This window comes from Felis catus, chromosome E3 (genome assembly GCF_018350175.1).
Source record: "Felis catus isolate Fca126 chromosome E3, F.catus_Fca126_mat1.0, whole genome shotgun sequence".
In the NCBI taxonomy this organism is placed as follows: Eukaryota; Metazoa; Chordata; class Mammalia; order Carnivora; family Felidae; genus Felis; species Felis catus.
Genome location: NC_058383.1, coordinates 39,228,273 through 39,244,565, shown reverse-complemented (window position 1 = coordinate 39,244,565; position 16,293 = coordinate 39,228,273). Strand labels below are relative to the sequence as shown.

Sequence of the window (16,293 nt, the reverse complement as noted above, 5' to 3'; positions counted from 1 at the left end):
CAAGCCTTGGTCATTGTCCGAGAGCCGCCGGAGGCTGGGTTCAAGGCTGTGGTCACTTGCATTGGACCGCCTGTGGTTTGCTGGCCTCACGCTCACCAGCACCGCCCACCCCATCCAGGGTGTCTCCTTAGGGTCGCACAGCTCCGAGTCTATAGTGGAGCTCGTCACCTGGCAGGGCTTGGTGGGGTGTACTTTTAAGTCGAAGGTGTGGCCCGGGAGAGAGTCCCACAAAGCCTGTGCTAGCTCCTGTTTCCCTCAGCCCTGCCGGAGCCTTGCTCCCATCCCTGTTCTGTCCTGCCTCTCTAGGTGGAGGAGATGAGGTAATGAGGCACTTGAGGGCCCCCAGGGAGAGGTAACCACGGCTCAGGCTCATTACTCAGCTCCTACAAAGGTACCTGTCTGCCTGTTGACTCTGAATCTCTGAGCCATTCGGGGGATGAGCAAAGCCCAAGCCTCCCAGGACAGGGACAGTGGGACAACACCATATACTTTCCCACAGGGGCCTGGGACTTTTGGGGTTTTGTCTTCTTGGAAAATCGTTTCCCAGTCCGGTCCAACCCCTCTGAGAAGCAGCCGTGGACATCCTGGCTGCACGACAGAATCTTCCGGGGGTGCTTCAAGACAGAAACTGACATCAGAGGCCCACTCCGGAAGATTCTAGGCTCTGGTCTGGGCACGGGACTCATTCCTGGGTGATTCCTTTTTCTTTTTAAGTGTATTTATTTTGAGAGAGAGAGAGAGAGAGAGAGAGAGAGAGAGAGAGAGAGAGAGAGAGAGAGCGCGCGCAAGCATGAGCAAGTGGGGGAGGGGCTAAGAGAGAGGGAGAGAGAGAATCCCAAGCAGGCTCCCCACAGTTACTGCAGAGCCCAACTTGGGGTTCACTCTCATGAACCACGCAATCATGACCTGAGCTGAAATCAAGACTCAGACGCTTAACTGACCGATGTGCCCAGGCTCCCCCGTTCCTGGCGATTCTGACACGCAGTCAGGGTTCAGCTCTCGCCCCTCAGCCTCTGGATGCCTGCGGCAGCTTTGCTGATGCCTCGCTTGCTACTTATCTCAACCTGGCTTACGTCACAGCTACTGGTGAATAAATCATACTCTAGCAACATCCTAAGGGCCTCGAGAGCAGGGATCACATCCAATCGGTCTTTCTGTCATGCTAGAGCCTTGCCCATCCTTCTCCCCAGACTTCTAGAACGCTTTTCCCCTCACTGACTCGAGAGCGGATAGGTCTACTGTCGTCGTGGGAAGCAGGGCTAGAGAACAAAGAGTCATGGAGGGAGTCCTCCCTGGGCCTTCCCACTCGAGACCAAGTCAAAACAGGTTCCCAGGAGACCGGCACAGGCACCGTGTAAGGCTAGCGTCTTTGAAGGAACAACCTGAGCTGCTCTGTCTCGTTCAAATGGCTGTCTCATCAGGATGATGGGAGATGGCCTCGGAGAGGGAACGATGTCATCCTGTTTGCCAGATGTGATGACCAAGTGTGCAGTGAAAAAAAAAATCTGCAAGGAGTTGAAAAACAGGTGAGGGGATTCCCAGGCCATCCATTTTTACCTGTTCTCCTTTTTTTTTTTTTTTTTTCTTATTTTCCCTTGACACAAACTTTGTAAAACAACCTTGATCCTTTCAGGTTTACAAAAGGCAGCCCCAAAACGTTCCCAATCAAATGACACAGGTGTTCGGTAGGAAAAAAAAAGCCAGGCTGACTTTCATTTGCACCTTGCCCAGGCCCTGGCTCTGTCTCAGGGTGTCAGCCACCCATTCAACAAGCGTTTCTTGAGTGCCTGTTATGTGCCAGACTCTGGCTATGTGCTGGGAATGCGAGCCCGACACGATCCAGTCGTGGCAGGAAGTGGGCTCGAAGTTCAGGAGGCAAAGGAGCCAACACACAGAAATAAACCCTGTAAGGTGATGGGCTTTAATTAGGCGACGTCCAAGGAAGTGACCAAGGCACTCATTCGTGAACCAAATATACACCTGTCCTAAACCCTGGTGCAGGAGACAAAACCGGCCCTCACGAAGCGACAGTGTACTGCCTGAACGCCAACACAGGTGTAAACGCAAATTCATACCGACTCCAGAGGTTACTGAGAGCGGTTGCAGGCCTCTCCACCCAGGCCAGGCGTCCCTGCCTTTCTGTTCACCACACAACTCCCAGCATGAACAGTGGACCCCTGGCCCCCCATTCTGGCTCCCGGGAATGAGGCGGACTCCAGGGTGGGGAAGGACTCCCACCCACACTGGGAATCTCTCTGAACGAGGGATGAGCCAGCAGCATCCCGGCGGCCCTGCCGGGGCTCCCGGCCTGAGGGCTGCAAGGCTCTGGCGGGCGGATGCTCCGGGTGCCTCGGGACCAAGGCCAGCGGGTGCCGCCTGTGCCCCCTCCCGGGCTCGGCACAAAGGGTGCGGCGGCGCGTCCAGCTCGGGGGCCGGCGGGAGGGAGACGCTCTCGAGGAGGGGGACACGCCCAGAGGCTCGGCCCGAGGGGAAGCCAGAGTCTCGGTGGCCAGGCGCTGCCTTCAAGGGAGGTGCACCTGCCGCGCCGGGGCGGGGTGCCGGGAGGGGGACGGCCGCAGAGTGATGGGCGGGGGGAGGGGGGCGGCCACGGCAGGAAGGCGGCCGGGCGGGGGGCTGCCGCGAGCCTCCGGAGCAAGCGAGCGCGCGTGGCGGGTCCCGGCGGCACTCACCGACCCTCGGCGCCAGGGCGGCGGCGGCCGGCGCGCTGCCCTCTCGCGGGGTCCCCGGCCTCGGGCCCGGCTGCGCTCGGCCTCGCGGCGGCGGCGGCGACGACCGCCGGTGGTGACAGCGGCTGGGCCGCCCGGCTGGGAGGGGGCACCTGCAACCCGCGGCGGGGCTGACCGGGCGGCTGGAGCTCCTGCAGGGGGCGCGCCGGCCGGCTCGCGCGTGCGCAGTACGCCAACCCTGCGGGTGCCCGGCCCGCCCGGACGCCCCGCCCCGCCCGCGCCTGCGCAGACCCCGCGCACCCGCGCGCGACCGGCAGGGGGCGCCGGGCTCCCGGCGGGGGGAGGGCAGAGCGGGGCGGGGCGGAGCGTCGTGGCGAGCACCTGCGCTTCCAGCGGCTGCAGCAGTCGCTCCCTGAACCTCGACCTTCCCCGGCCGTTCAGCCATTTCCCCCAGCACTGTTCTTCTTTGGGCGCGGGCCCCGGTGTCGCGGAGGGAGGGCGAGTGGCCGCCTCGGGCCTGGCTCGGGCTGCCGGCTGGGCGGGGAGGCCCTGGGAGCTCTGGACAGAGGGCGAGGAACCTTCTAGAAAACGGCCGCAGGGCGGGTTGGAAGGCCCAGCATCCTGCGGTGTGTCCAGGGTCGTGGGCTGGAGAGGAGAAGGGCGGGGAGGCCTGCGGGTGGTGATTCAGGGTCGGGGTCACCTCAGCAGGAAGGTCGTGGGTTAGGGTGGTTAAAATCAGAAACAAACCGAGACCAACCTTGCAGGGTCCCTGAGCAGACAGAGCCAGTGTAGTCCTGGGAGCAGAGCTTATTGTGGCCTCTTTTGGCAGGGCGAACTTGACTTGGATCATTTCTTGCTGTGCCTCTGGAAATGATGAGCAAAACGTGAACTATGTGCCGAGGTTGACAGACGGCCCCCGGAAAGTGCAATGTTGTAACGAAGCGCTGTGAGGAACAGTCTCCGCTGTCCCGCTGTGCGAGCTGCTCTATTACAATATATCCCCCGAGCTTCCTTCCTGGTCTGCAAATTCATTTTGGTGCGTGCACTGTAAAGTTTGGCTGATTACGACTTCGGCGATTCATTGGTTTTACTTTGGCTGTTTTGAGCCTTTGACAGGGTCCGGGTCACCTCCGACGGGAGGGTCCCTCGGACAGGAGGGATACGGGTCAGCCTGGGGGCATCTGGAGCTGAGAGGGTCCTGAGGTTGCGTTGGGGTCGACCATGGATGGGAGTGTCCCAAGGCAGGGGCAGAGTCACCTGGTGCAGACAGGTCCTGAGGCTGCCCAGGGATCCCCTGGGGGGCGGGGAGGTCGCGTGGCAGGGGCGGGGCAGGACTGGGCGAGGGGCTAGGGCCTGAATCTCGTGCGCGGGGCAGAGAGGCGCGGGGCCAACAGTCGCCGCGGGCCGGCCTGCTCGGGTCCCCAGTGCCCGGACTGAGCGCTGCCAGGGGCCTACGACTCCGGATCCTCGGCGTCAGAGGCGCACCTGCAGCTCAGCTGCCCGGCGGCGGGGCTTCCCCGCAGGGTCCCGGGGGCGCACCTGGGGCGCTGCCTGCTGCCAGCCCGGCTCTGGCCGCTCCCAGCGCATCTCGGCGACCCGGACGCGGCCAATGGAACCGTAAAGTAATGACCCCAGTCTGGAGGCTTCTGCCCCAGCCACCCAAAGACTCCCGAGGATTAGTGACTGCGGGGCCCCTTGTCTTTTACCATCTGAAGTGGTGCTGTTTACTTACTCATTTGTTGGTTTTCCTTCCCTCTGTCTCCCTCACTACAACGTGGGCTCCAAGAGACAAGGGACTTTGTCTACTTCATGGCTACATCTCAGGGTCCCAGAATGCCTGGCACAGAGGCAGCACTTGGTAAATAGTTGCTGAATGAAAGAGTGAGAAGACCTGGCTTCACATCCGGCCCTGGCCCTTTAACTAGTGCCGGCACGTCATTTGACCTTTCAGAACCTCCATCTCCTATCCCTAAAATCAAAGTGATGATATTAGTCATACCGAACTCAAAAGTATTTTGTTTTAGGGTCAAATGAGAAAACGCATAAATGCTCATCACAATGCCTGCGGCACACGTGCAAAAGAAATGATAGTGCCACGTGGGTATAGCTAGAGACTCACACAGGCTGGTCTCTATAATGAGCATACAAAACCCCCATAACAAAAACAAGAAAAACCACATCAACCAACCAAACCAAAAAACCACCCCCAAACAAAAACAAAAGAACTGAATGCAATTATAAGAGGTGTGTGTGTGTGTGGGGGGGGATTATTAATGTGTCGCAAGCATCTTAAAGACCCTCTCTCCCCATCACCCCCTCCCTCCCAACCCAAGTGTCTGCCGGGAGACTCCATAAGCCTGGCTGACTAGCCTCTTCCTCATTCAATCTTTCTTTCAAGAACCAATCCTTGCTATTTCTAAGTTATATTGGTTACACCTTGCAATTTTTTTTCCATCCCTTTCTAAACCTGAAAGCATTCTGCATAACCAAATCCAGGATCAGAGCCGGCTGACTCAGACTTACCTCAGACAGAAGGGAAGGTGGGGGTACAGGAAGAGGGAGCATGCAGACCAAGACGGACACATGCGGAGTACTAACTTATACCTTTGTTCTTAATCCTGTTAGGGTGCTCGCGTGGTAACTATTATCAGCCATTGTAATCGTGAACTGAGAGGGTATGAAGGTCAATGGCAAAGGAAGATGTTCTGTGGGAAGATTCCAGGCTCTGGGCACTTGGTCACGAACAATTGTGCGCAGAGGGCTGGACCCTTCTGGTATTTGTCAACAATCACATCTCTGCTGGAGGCCCACTAAGCCTAGGTGCTCCATCCGGTGTCCTATTCCAAGCGGAGGTCCAGATAAAGGTCGTAATTTGTTCAGAGTTACACAGTAGAGGTGAGACCAGGAGCCAGGCAGTCAGGTTTTGGGACTCTTTAACAGTCTCTGGTATGTAAATTACATTCAAATAGCGTGAAAGCATGCCAAGAAATTGCATGGAATTCTCCTTGGGAGTCCTGTGGCTCAGACATTTGTCAAGATTGATGGCAAAAGTTAAAGCCCATGGTGACACTCATAAGCAAAGCTATGGCTTTACAAAAGGCACTAAACCTTGTCATTGCAAAAGTCGGCTGGCACGTGTATATACTTACACACACTAATGCATCTTAAAAATGAAACCAATACGTCAGCAGCTATTTCTTTTGCAGAGGTACAAACACTATCTCCCTGCCTAACTGTAACTATATATGCTTATATATGTACTTTCTTGTACAGCAGTACCTAAGTTGGTGGTATTCAATGCAGAATTTTTAGAATAGGATTTCTCTGAATGTTTCCATAGGATTCACTCTAGACCAAGGGTTATACACATACTCCTTCATTCTGTGATGGAGAGGAATTAATATTGTAGTGGTTAAAATATGGTTATGGACTGTGGCCACGCAGCCTTAAATCCCAGCTCTTAATGCCTGACGTAACCTCCCTGTAGCTTGGTTCCCTTGTGTAAAGTGGGGATCACGCAGTACTCACTTCCTAGGATTGTCGTGAGCATTCACAGCACGAAAACACACAGAATACTTCGAAAAGTGTTTGGCACTTAGCGAGGGTCCAGTTCCTAGTTTGGGGGAGCTTTTGAGTAAAGCCTTCTATTAATAATTTGTATATAGGTTCTTGGGTAAAAAAAAAAACGTTGTTTGTGTGTTTGAAAATAAACATTGATTTTACTTAGGTAAAACCTTAGAAATAGGATTGTTGAATTGTATGGAAGTGTGTGTTTCGCTTTAAAAGAAACCACAAGAAACTGCCAAAATATTTTCCCATGTGACTGTGCCATTTTGCATCACCCCTGGCGGTATATAAGAAGTCCAGTCGCTCTGTAACTTTGCCACCTCTTAAAATTTTTTTTCAGCCATTCTAGTAGCTATGTAGTAGTATTTTATTGTGGTTCGAGTTTGCTTTTCCTAATGACTGATAATGCTGAGCATCTTTTCATGGGCTGATTTGCCATATATATATATATATATATATATATATATATATATATATATATCCTTTTTGAACATCTTTAAAAATTGGGTTAACTTTCTTACTGTTGAGTTTTGAGAGTTTTATATACTCTGCATGCAGCTCCTTTGTCAGATCAGCAATTTACAAATATTTTCTCCCAATCTGTGCCTTGTTTCTTCACTCTGTTAATCTTTTGCAGAGAAAAAGGTTTCAATTTTGATGAAGTCCAATTTTTCAAATTTTCTTTTATGCTTTTGGTGTCATATCTCAGGAATCTTTGTTTAATCTGAGGTCATGGGAGACATTCTTGTGTGTGTGTGTGTGTGTGTGTGTGTGTGTGTGTGTGTGTGTGTGTTAGAAGTTTTAGGGTTTTAGGCTTTGCAATTAGGTCAATGCCCTATTTTTTTTTTAAGTAGGCTCCAAGCCCAGCCTGGAGACTAATGCACAGCTTTGAACTCACGACCCTGAGATCAAGGCTGGAGCTGAAATGAAGAGTCAGATGCTTAACCGACTGAGCCCCCCAGGTACCCCCCAATGCTCTATTTTGAATTCATTTTGTATAATGGATTGAAGTACCGACCAAAGTGGAGGTTTACTCCCGCCCCCCCATACGTGGATTCCAGCTGTTCCACCACCATCCGTGAAAAAGACACTTCCTTTTCCACTGATCTGCCCTTTTGTGGAAAATTGACCCCATGTGTGAAGATCTATTTTTGGACTCTTCTGTTCCATTGATCTGTGTATCTTTAATCTTTCAGTCCAGGATTTTGTGTGTTTTTTCTGTAAAGCGCCTGGTAGCACATTTTTTAGGCTCTGCATGCCAAGAGGCAACATTCAGGACATCATACAGATACTTGTTATATAAGACACAAGTTCCCACAAAAATTTTATTAGTGACATTTGTATAATTGAAAATGTATATTTTTTGCAATATGTATCTACTAATGAGAAAAATGAAGTTATTTTTTTTATGGGATAACATATTGCTTTGCTGGGGTTCAAAGGCAGCATCCCCTACCATCAAAATTTATTGTAAACCTTCATCTGTTAAAACTGACTTGTAATAAGATTTCGTGTGTTTCACCATGAATATGATTTCAATGGAGTGTATTCATGGCTTGAATGGCATTTATAGAATTCGGTTAGATTCCTCTCTTGATATTTGCCTTTTAGCATGTCATTACATTATAGATTGATTGCCACCAATTGAAGGTGAGGTAGAAACTCCTCAAACGCACGGTTAAATGGACTTTGAAATACGAAAATTTCCTTTGTATTTACACATCGAGTAAAAATGTGGAAAAAAATGCTGCTGGAACTGTAGTCTGAGCTTGGAAGATATATCTGCTGTGAATTTGTGTGGGAATGGAGATTTCATTTCTTGTTTTATCTTTTGATAGCATGCGAAGTGCTTACAATGGTTTGCGATTACTTGTGATTCAAACAGTGTTGGCTGTCATCTAAATGACTGTACTGCAGTGTAAGCTTCACACATGAGCACTGTAAAAGCTAACTTCAAAGCTATTCATTGTCCAGTAACAGTGGTTGAGGGTAGATCTTCCAACCATTAAAAGGGGTCAAAACCAATCTTAACTTTGTAGGCTGGGCTGTAGTGGGTTGGATTTGGCCCATGGGCCATAGTTGGCTTGCCTGTGCTTCAGCTGATATTATATTGTCATGATTAGTGTAGCTTTAATGAGGTAGTATGTGTCCAATTTTGTACCTCTTTCAAAATGATTTTGACTATTTTATTCCCTTTGCCATTTCATATGATTTTTTTTTCATTTCATATGAATTTTAAAGTCAGCTTGTTGGTGCCTACAAACTATAGTGGAGAGATTTTGATTCAGATGGCACCAAATCTAAAATTCAGTGTGAGTAGAAGTGATGTCTTAATAGTACAGACTTCTCTAGTCCATGAATATGGTATGCCTTCCATTTATTTCTTAAAACAACAAAAAAACCTTTCATTAGTGTTCTTTCATTTAGATTCTGCACATATTTTGCTTGATTTATTCCTAAGTATTTCATTTCATCAGTATTGTCATTATCATAAATAGTACCTTGAAAAAACTTTGGGTTTCCATGTGTTCTTTACTAGTATATAGAAATACGATCAATTTTTGTATACGTACCTTGTCCCCTAGGACCTTGCTAAACATACTTATTAGTTGTAAAAAATTTTTGTAGACTTCTTGGGAATATCATGACATCCGAGAGTAAAGACTTTTCTTTTTGCCTTATTACTATGTTTTTAGTTATATGTCACCCTTATAATATTTTTGTCTGGATTTGGTATCAAGGTAATGCTGACATCATAAAATGAGTTGGGAAGTAGTCTCGCTTTTTCCAAGTGCTGGAAGAGATTGTATAGAATTAATACTGTTTCTTCCTTAAATGTTTGTTAGAATTTGCCAATAAAACCATCTGATTCTGGATTTTCTTTCTTGGAATGTTTGTAACTACGAATACAATTTCTTTAGTAGAAATAGAACTATTCCGGTTACCTATTTCTTCTCGAGTGAGTTTTGGTAGGTTATGTCTTTCAAAGAACTGATTTCACCTACGTTGTTAAACAAACAGGCATCAATGCTGTTATTGATATTTCTTCAGTTAATTTGAAATGTTTTATCACATACTAAATTCCCATGTATACTTTGGTGGATATATACAGATTCTTCTTCTTCTTTTTTTCTTTTTTTTCTTTTTTCTTTTTCTTTTTTTATTGAGCTGTTACTATCCTAGTCTGGTATTTTTTAATTATTGAAGTTATATAACAATAAATTGAATTTTTGGATAGTTCCTGGTCATTATCTGTCCCTTTCAGAATTTTCTTGCCTAATTTCACACCTTTGTGATTCATATGAACTTCTGAATCCGTTTTTGAAAAATCTTGTCGAAATCTTTACTGGCACTATGTAAACTTTATAGAACTATTTAGGAGAATTATATCTTCATATGGACTCTTCCTATGCAAAGACAAGATCTGTCTCTCCCATTTACTTGACCCTTTTCTTATGTCTCTTGATAAGAGTTCTACATTTTTCTCTGTAAAGGTATTCATATAGGTCATATGGGCATATTTCTCATTACATTTCTTCCTACATGTTTTCTTCTGGTGTTGCTATTGAAAAAATGCTCTTTTCCTCAAATATATTTTTCTACCTGGTTTGTTTATAAGAAAGCTATTGCTTTTCTTTTAATACTAATTTTGTAACTGGCCACTTCAACCTTCTTTTCACTGTTTCCTACGGTTTTTTAGTCATTCTTTTGGGTTCCCTGTGTATACAATTTTTAAAAAAATTTTCAAATGTTTTATTTATTTTTTGAGAGTGAGAGACAGAGTGTGAGTGGAGGAGGGGCAGAGAGAGAGGGAGACACAGAATCCGAAGCAGGCTCCGGGCTCTGAGCTGTCAGCACGGAGCCTGATGCGGGGCTCGAACCCACGAACTGTGAGATCATGACCTGAGCCGAAGTCGGATGCTCAACCGACGAGCCACCCAGGTGCCGCCCTGTGTATACAATTTTATGATGTGCAAATAATCATAGATTAGTCTCCTCTTTACCTATGTTTATGCCTCTTGATTCATTCTATCATGTGACCATAGTAGCACAGGACCACCAAGAGGTCATACAGCATGCTCTGCCTGCTGAAAAACTGCCAAAAGGTGACACCCACCAATTAGATAAAGGTACCTCCAGTTAGTTAAAGGCATCCCAACTATGCAGAACAATTAGATAAAGGAAGCCCTCTGAGTGGACCAATTAGTAAAGGTCCCTCTTTCTGCCAGTTGCCTCAGCCTTGTGTGAGGTTCACAGGGTGACTGGAGCAGACTGGGCCTCAGCCCTGTTCTTGTCCCCTTGGCTAGGTGCCCATATAAGGGGAACAGCTCTCCGGACTGGACCTAATGGCTCTCTGTTAGCATTTCCAGAACGGTTAGAAAATAATGTTGCAGCTGGCACTGTAGTCTTGGTTTTGCTTAACCGCAATTTCTTCTAGTAGTCACCAAAAAGTATCTTTGCCTTTGATTTGAGATATATATAGTATTAGTATGGCACAGACAACTCTTTTTCTAAGGTTAAGGAAAAAAGATCCGGGAATACACGGATTTTATCAAATGCCTTTTTGGAATTTATTGACATAATGAGTTTAAACCTTTGACCAATAAATACGGTGAATTACACCAACAGATCTCATGATAGTGAAAATAGTGAATCGTTCTAATATTTCTGCAGTGAACTTCCCATGTGCTCATGAGGTATTATTCCTTCCACGCACTTCTGGATTCTACATGTTATCGAGGGCTTGTAGGTCTTCTTTTCTTCAGTAAGAATGAGTTGTAGGTTTTTTTGCTTGGCTGGTTGATTGGCTGGTTTTAAATGCCATCCTTCTTGGAGTTTGGTATCACTGTGATGCTAGCCTGGCTATTAAATATGGGAAGTTTTCTGTCTTTACGTTCATGGATCAGTTCAAACAGCATCAGAACAATCTGTTCCTTGCCGTTTAAAACAACCCACCCATCTGAGTTATTTGCACTTGTACTGCTTTGCTGGCTCTTTGACGACTGTCTCAGTTTCTTCACAGTTTATCTGCAGATATATTTAGGTTTTAAAAAAATCTCTTCCTGTATTGGATTGACTTGGTGATTTCTATTTTCCTAGGTAATCAACCCACCCTAGGCAGGTGGACAAGTGATTAGCAGAGAGCTGCACGCTCTACCGACTGAACCAGCCAGACACCCCTTTCCTTTTTTATTTTTGATTAATGCATCCTGTGTCGACTCAGTGTGTTAGTGGATTATTTAGTTTGGGGATTTTATTTGCTTACACATGGGCACTTCTTTACTCTTTTCTAATCCAAAATCTCTGCTATAAAACAGTATCTGTTTCCCAGAAATTTAAATTTTTTTAACTTTTACTTTTTATTGCTTTTAATATTTTTTCATTTTTGAGACAGAGACAGAGCACGAGTGGGGAAGGGACAGAGGGAGGGAGACACAGAATCCGAAGCAGGCTCCAAGCTGTCAGCACAAAGCCCAATGTGCGGCTCAAACCCACAAACTGTGAGATCGTGACCTGAGCTGAAGTTGGATGCTTAACCGACTGAGCCACCCAGGAGCCCCTCTTGAGAAATTGAGAGTTCAGGAAACACATTACAGAAACAATTCTTTCAAAGAAAAAGGCTGTTGCAGACTACAGATGGTCTCATGATCTCTACCAATGATCCTTTTCTGGCCAGATTCTCAGCTGTGGCATTTAAAAAATACCTTTAAATCTATCGGTATATGAAACAAGCATATGATTCCATCTAGCTTTCCTGTATTGGACTCATTTGGTGTCTTCGGTTTTCCTAGGTGTTCAGGAAAAGGAGTACTGTCCTTCCTCCCTGTCATCAACAGCCCAGCCATTAAGCTAAAGCATTACACGTGCCCTTGACACCCCTAACAATGGGTGACAAAGATGCCAATGACCTATAAGATGCTCATCCAGCTGTGTAACTGCACAGAGTTTCTACCATGAGCCAGGTTAACCAGTCGTGGACTGTGTGATTAAAAAAAAAATCACACATATTCCTAATGGATTTCTGTGGGCTTTAAGTTTTCTTTTTCTTTATGTTTATTTATTGATTGATTGATTGATTGATTGATTGATTTATTCTTGAGAGAGGGAGAGAACCCAAGCAGGGGAAGGACAGAGAGAGGGGAGACAAGAGAATCCCAAGCAGGCTCCGTGCTGTCAGTGCACAGCCCAATGTGGGGCTCGAACCCACAAACTGTGCGATCGTGACCTGAGCTGAAATAAAGTTGAGGCTTAACCAACTGAGACACCCAGGCACACTTGAAATTTCTGATTTAATCATAAAGGGGGGTTTAGGATTATTAATTTTCCTGTTGATAGTTCTGTCAAAACAGTTCTTTAAAGATCGATTTTATTTTTAGAGCAGCTTTAGGCTCCCAGCAGAACTGAGAAGGTAGAGATTGTGCACGCTCCCCGTCCCCTTAAACACAGCCCGCGCCGATGGACACACTATTCTCTACTTCAGCTCAGGCTGCAGAATACCTATTTTGCAGAACAAATACCACAGATTGGGTGGTCTAAACAACATAACTTATTTTCTCGCATTTATCCCGCAGATCCCAGAAGACAGCCAGTACCCTGAGCTCTTAATTTTTTTCTACGATCGCATATCACTTCATTGTTCAGATGTGTAATCGTTTGTATTATAAACTAATCCCCTGGGTGGGTACCAGGCTGTTTACACTCCTTCGCTATTATAAACAATGCTGCAGCGAATAACCTTGTACGGCGTCAGCTCACACGTGCACAGGTGCACCTGCAGAATAGATGCCTAGACGTGGGGTTGTTGGCTCAAAGGGCCAGTAGTGACGCTCTCATTCATAGATGTTGTGAATAGTTGCTCTGTTGCTTATTTTAACCCCCCTTTTTTTTCTTTTTCTATCCCGGTAATTTGTTTTCCTAAATACAGCATAAATGGATTGTCTTGCTTTTCTGGGACCTGTTTGCATACCATCCTCACAACTGAGGTTGGGGTGGAGGTTCAGAGTTTGTGTCGTGTTGTGCCTGTGGAAATGGCCAGGGCTTGGACCCCTTTGACTTGCCTGCCTCCTTTTCTCTGCAAAAGTGCTAGTTTCCAGAGTGCCCTCCAGTGACCATCCCATGCAGAAATGTGTCTCAGTGTGGCCGCTGTGGCTTTAAAATGTGTTTCCTGAAGACCAGATAGGTTGAGCACTTTTCTTACGTCCGTCAGGCATTTGGGCATTTTCTTTTGGAGATTGCTCAAGTCTCTCAAGCCTATTTTTCTGTTGGGAAGTCTGTCTTTTTCTTAGCGACTTGAAGATACCTTTGCTCATTCTGGCTCCACTTACTCTCCTACTGGCTCTTTTCTGGAACTGAAATCCTTAATTTGGATGCAGCTCAGTTTGCCCAAGTTTTATGTTTAGGGGCTTAGAGTCGTCTTTTAACAAATCTCTGCCCGCTACAAGGTCACGAATATGTTTTCCTATTTTTTTTCCCCTAAAAGCTTCATTGCTTCACCCTTCACAGTTAGATCTGTATTTCATCTGAAGTTGGTACTTTGTGTGTGGTGGGAGACAGGAGTCAGGATACATGGTCTCCTATATCGATACCTGGTCGGCCCTGAGCCATCTGTCAGGAAGACCGTGCGTCCTTGTCCTGCAGCGTCAGCTTTGTGGAAGATCAAGTGACCATGTATCTGTGGCCTCTTTCTGGAATTTCGTTCTGTTTCATCAATTGGGTTACCCTTAAGTGTACCGCTTTTGATTCTCGTTTCCACCCTGTACTGTAACCTTTTCCTTCGTACACATTATTTCCCTTACTAGGGCTTATTTTAAGCTACTGATTTCCAACAAGATGAGTTCTATTACTGACTGATCTTTTATTTTTTTTATTAAGTAATCTGTACATCCAACATGGGGTTTGAACTCAAGACCCTGAGACCAAGAGTCACGTGCTCCACGGACTGAGCCAGCTGAGTGCCCCCATTACTGACTCATCTTTTGATGGTGGCATCGTGCCCAGATACAGTGCCTTCCGTGCATAGTTGCTACTTGTCGTAAATCAATAGCACCGAAGTAAACTTTCTTTTAAAAGGAACAGTCTAGGGGTGCCTGGGTTGCTCAGTCAGTTAAGCGCCCAACTCTTGATCTCAGCTCAGTTCGTGATCTCATGGTTTTGTGAGTTCAAGGCCCACGTCAGGCTTGGTGCAGACAGCATGGAGCCTGTCTGGGATTCTCTCTCTCTGCCCCTCCCCCACTTGCACTGTGCCCCGCCAAAATAAACATTAAAACAACTTTTTTTTTTATTTTTTTTTCAATGTTTATTTATTTTTGGGACAGAGAGAGACAGAGCATGAACGGGGGAGGGGCAGAGAGAGAGGGAGACACAGAATCGGGAACAGGTTCCAGGCTCCGAGCCATCAGCCCAGAGCCTGATGCGGGGCTCGAACTCACGGACCGCGAGATCGTGACCTGGCTGAAGTCGGACGCTTAACCGACTGTGCCACCCAGGCGTCCCAAAACAACTTTTTAAATAAAAAAATAAAAGGAACAGTCTACTGTTATCACAAATTTGAAAAGGTGCTCAGTATGAAAACCTCCATCTACTCTAATTATTTTCCTGTCCCATTCCACTGAACAGCAGCTGTGGTTGGAGAAAACCATGCATTCTCATGGTCTCTGGGTGTTTTTTCTTTGAATCTGTGCTGGGCCAGTAATGAGCCAAAAACACCTCCTCGTCTACATGGCGTGGCTGTTCAGGCTGGCAAATTCCGACACCAGCTCTGAAGCCCTAAAAGTTGGGTGTTTTGGTACGTGGCTGTTCCCCATTCTTCTTTCTCCCCCCGTATTAAAGTTTACACCCATGCCCCTCACCAGGTGAGTCAGCAGTGCCCCCCCATCAGAGCAGACGGTTTCCTTCCTTCTTGTATTGATCTTGGGCTCAGCTGTGTGATGCACTCTGGCCTGTGGGGTGGTTCACAAGGGAGTGTGACAAGATGCTTTAAATGCGTTTGCGCGGCTTGGCTTGGCTTCTTGCCATTAGAGCAACATGCTCCAGCTGGGAGCGGACCGTGGCACAGACCTGTTTTCATCCAGTCCGGCTGCACTCACAAAACACCACACACCGGGTGCCCGAGACAACAGAAATGTATTTGTCCACAGTTCGAGAAGTCAGATGTCCAAGATCCAGGTGGTGGCAAGGTTGCTCCCTCCTGCCACTTCCTTCCCTCTCCTGGGCTGTCCACCCCTCGTGCGTCCTCTGTGCCCGCGCACCCCCCACTGCCTCTGTGTGTCCACATCTCCTCTGTGAGGACACAGGGCACCCTGACAGCTTCATTTTACCTTGGTCACCTCGGTCAACTCCCTGCCTCTAAAAACTGTCACCGTCTGAGATCCTGGGATTAGGACTTAGACACAGCAAATGGGGCGGGGGGGACACAATTCGGGCCATAACAAGACCTAGAGATGAGTCCAGCCAGTCCCAGGAGGCGGCAGAGCCGTGGGCAGGAAATTAATGCCGGTGGTTGGGGTTGCTGGCCAGACCAGATGGGCTGCAGCCACGGCTGACTACTCTAAACCTGTCTTGCGCTTGTTTTTGTTTTTTTTTTTTCCTACTATGGAGGTGAAATTCAATCACACCACCTGCCATTTTAAAGCTCACCTCCAGTGACGTTTAGTGAGCTCACAACGTGGTGTCTTCGTTTCTAATCGGCAACGTCAGAGACGCTTTCACCAGAGGAAAACACATCCGTTCTTTCACTAGCGGAAAAACATTTTTCTGGAAATGAAGATCGTGAGGTGGCAGCAGCTAAAAGCTAAAGCACGTGACATAGCGAGAAGCAGAGAGCAGAAGGGGAGGCTCGTGCTGCCACCGCAGAGTGTCCTTTCTCCACAAGCATCTCTGTCACAGCCATGTCCTCACATAAGCCGTGTGCCCTCTGACGCCTTTATTCTCCGGCCCGTGTTTACTGAGTGGTGAGCACGCGCTGGCCCTGCTCTGGAGTCTGGGGGCTCCCTAGTGAAACAACAAAAAACAGCCCCTCCCACCCCCCCCCAAAAAAATC

The 16,293-nt window shown here is 47.4% G+C and overlaps 1 protein-coding gene across 1 annotated transcript; it reads left to right on the top strand.

The window, feature by feature from the left end:
* The first annotated feature begins 1,452 nt into the window (after window positions 1-1,452).
* On the top strand, window positions 1,453-3,698 carry LOC111558291 (translation initiation factor IF-2-like). The gene is made up of 3 exons (XM_045047652.1): window positions 1,453-1,526; window positions 2,406-3,313; window positions 3,517-3,698. The coding sequence occupies exons 1-3, from the start codon at window positions 1,453-1,455 to the stop codon at window positions 3,525-3,527; spliced, it is 993 nt and encodes a 330-aa protein (XP_044903587.1). The 3' UTR covers window positions 3,528-3,698.
* The last annotated feature ends 12,595 nt before the right edge of the window (window positions 3,699-16,293 follow it).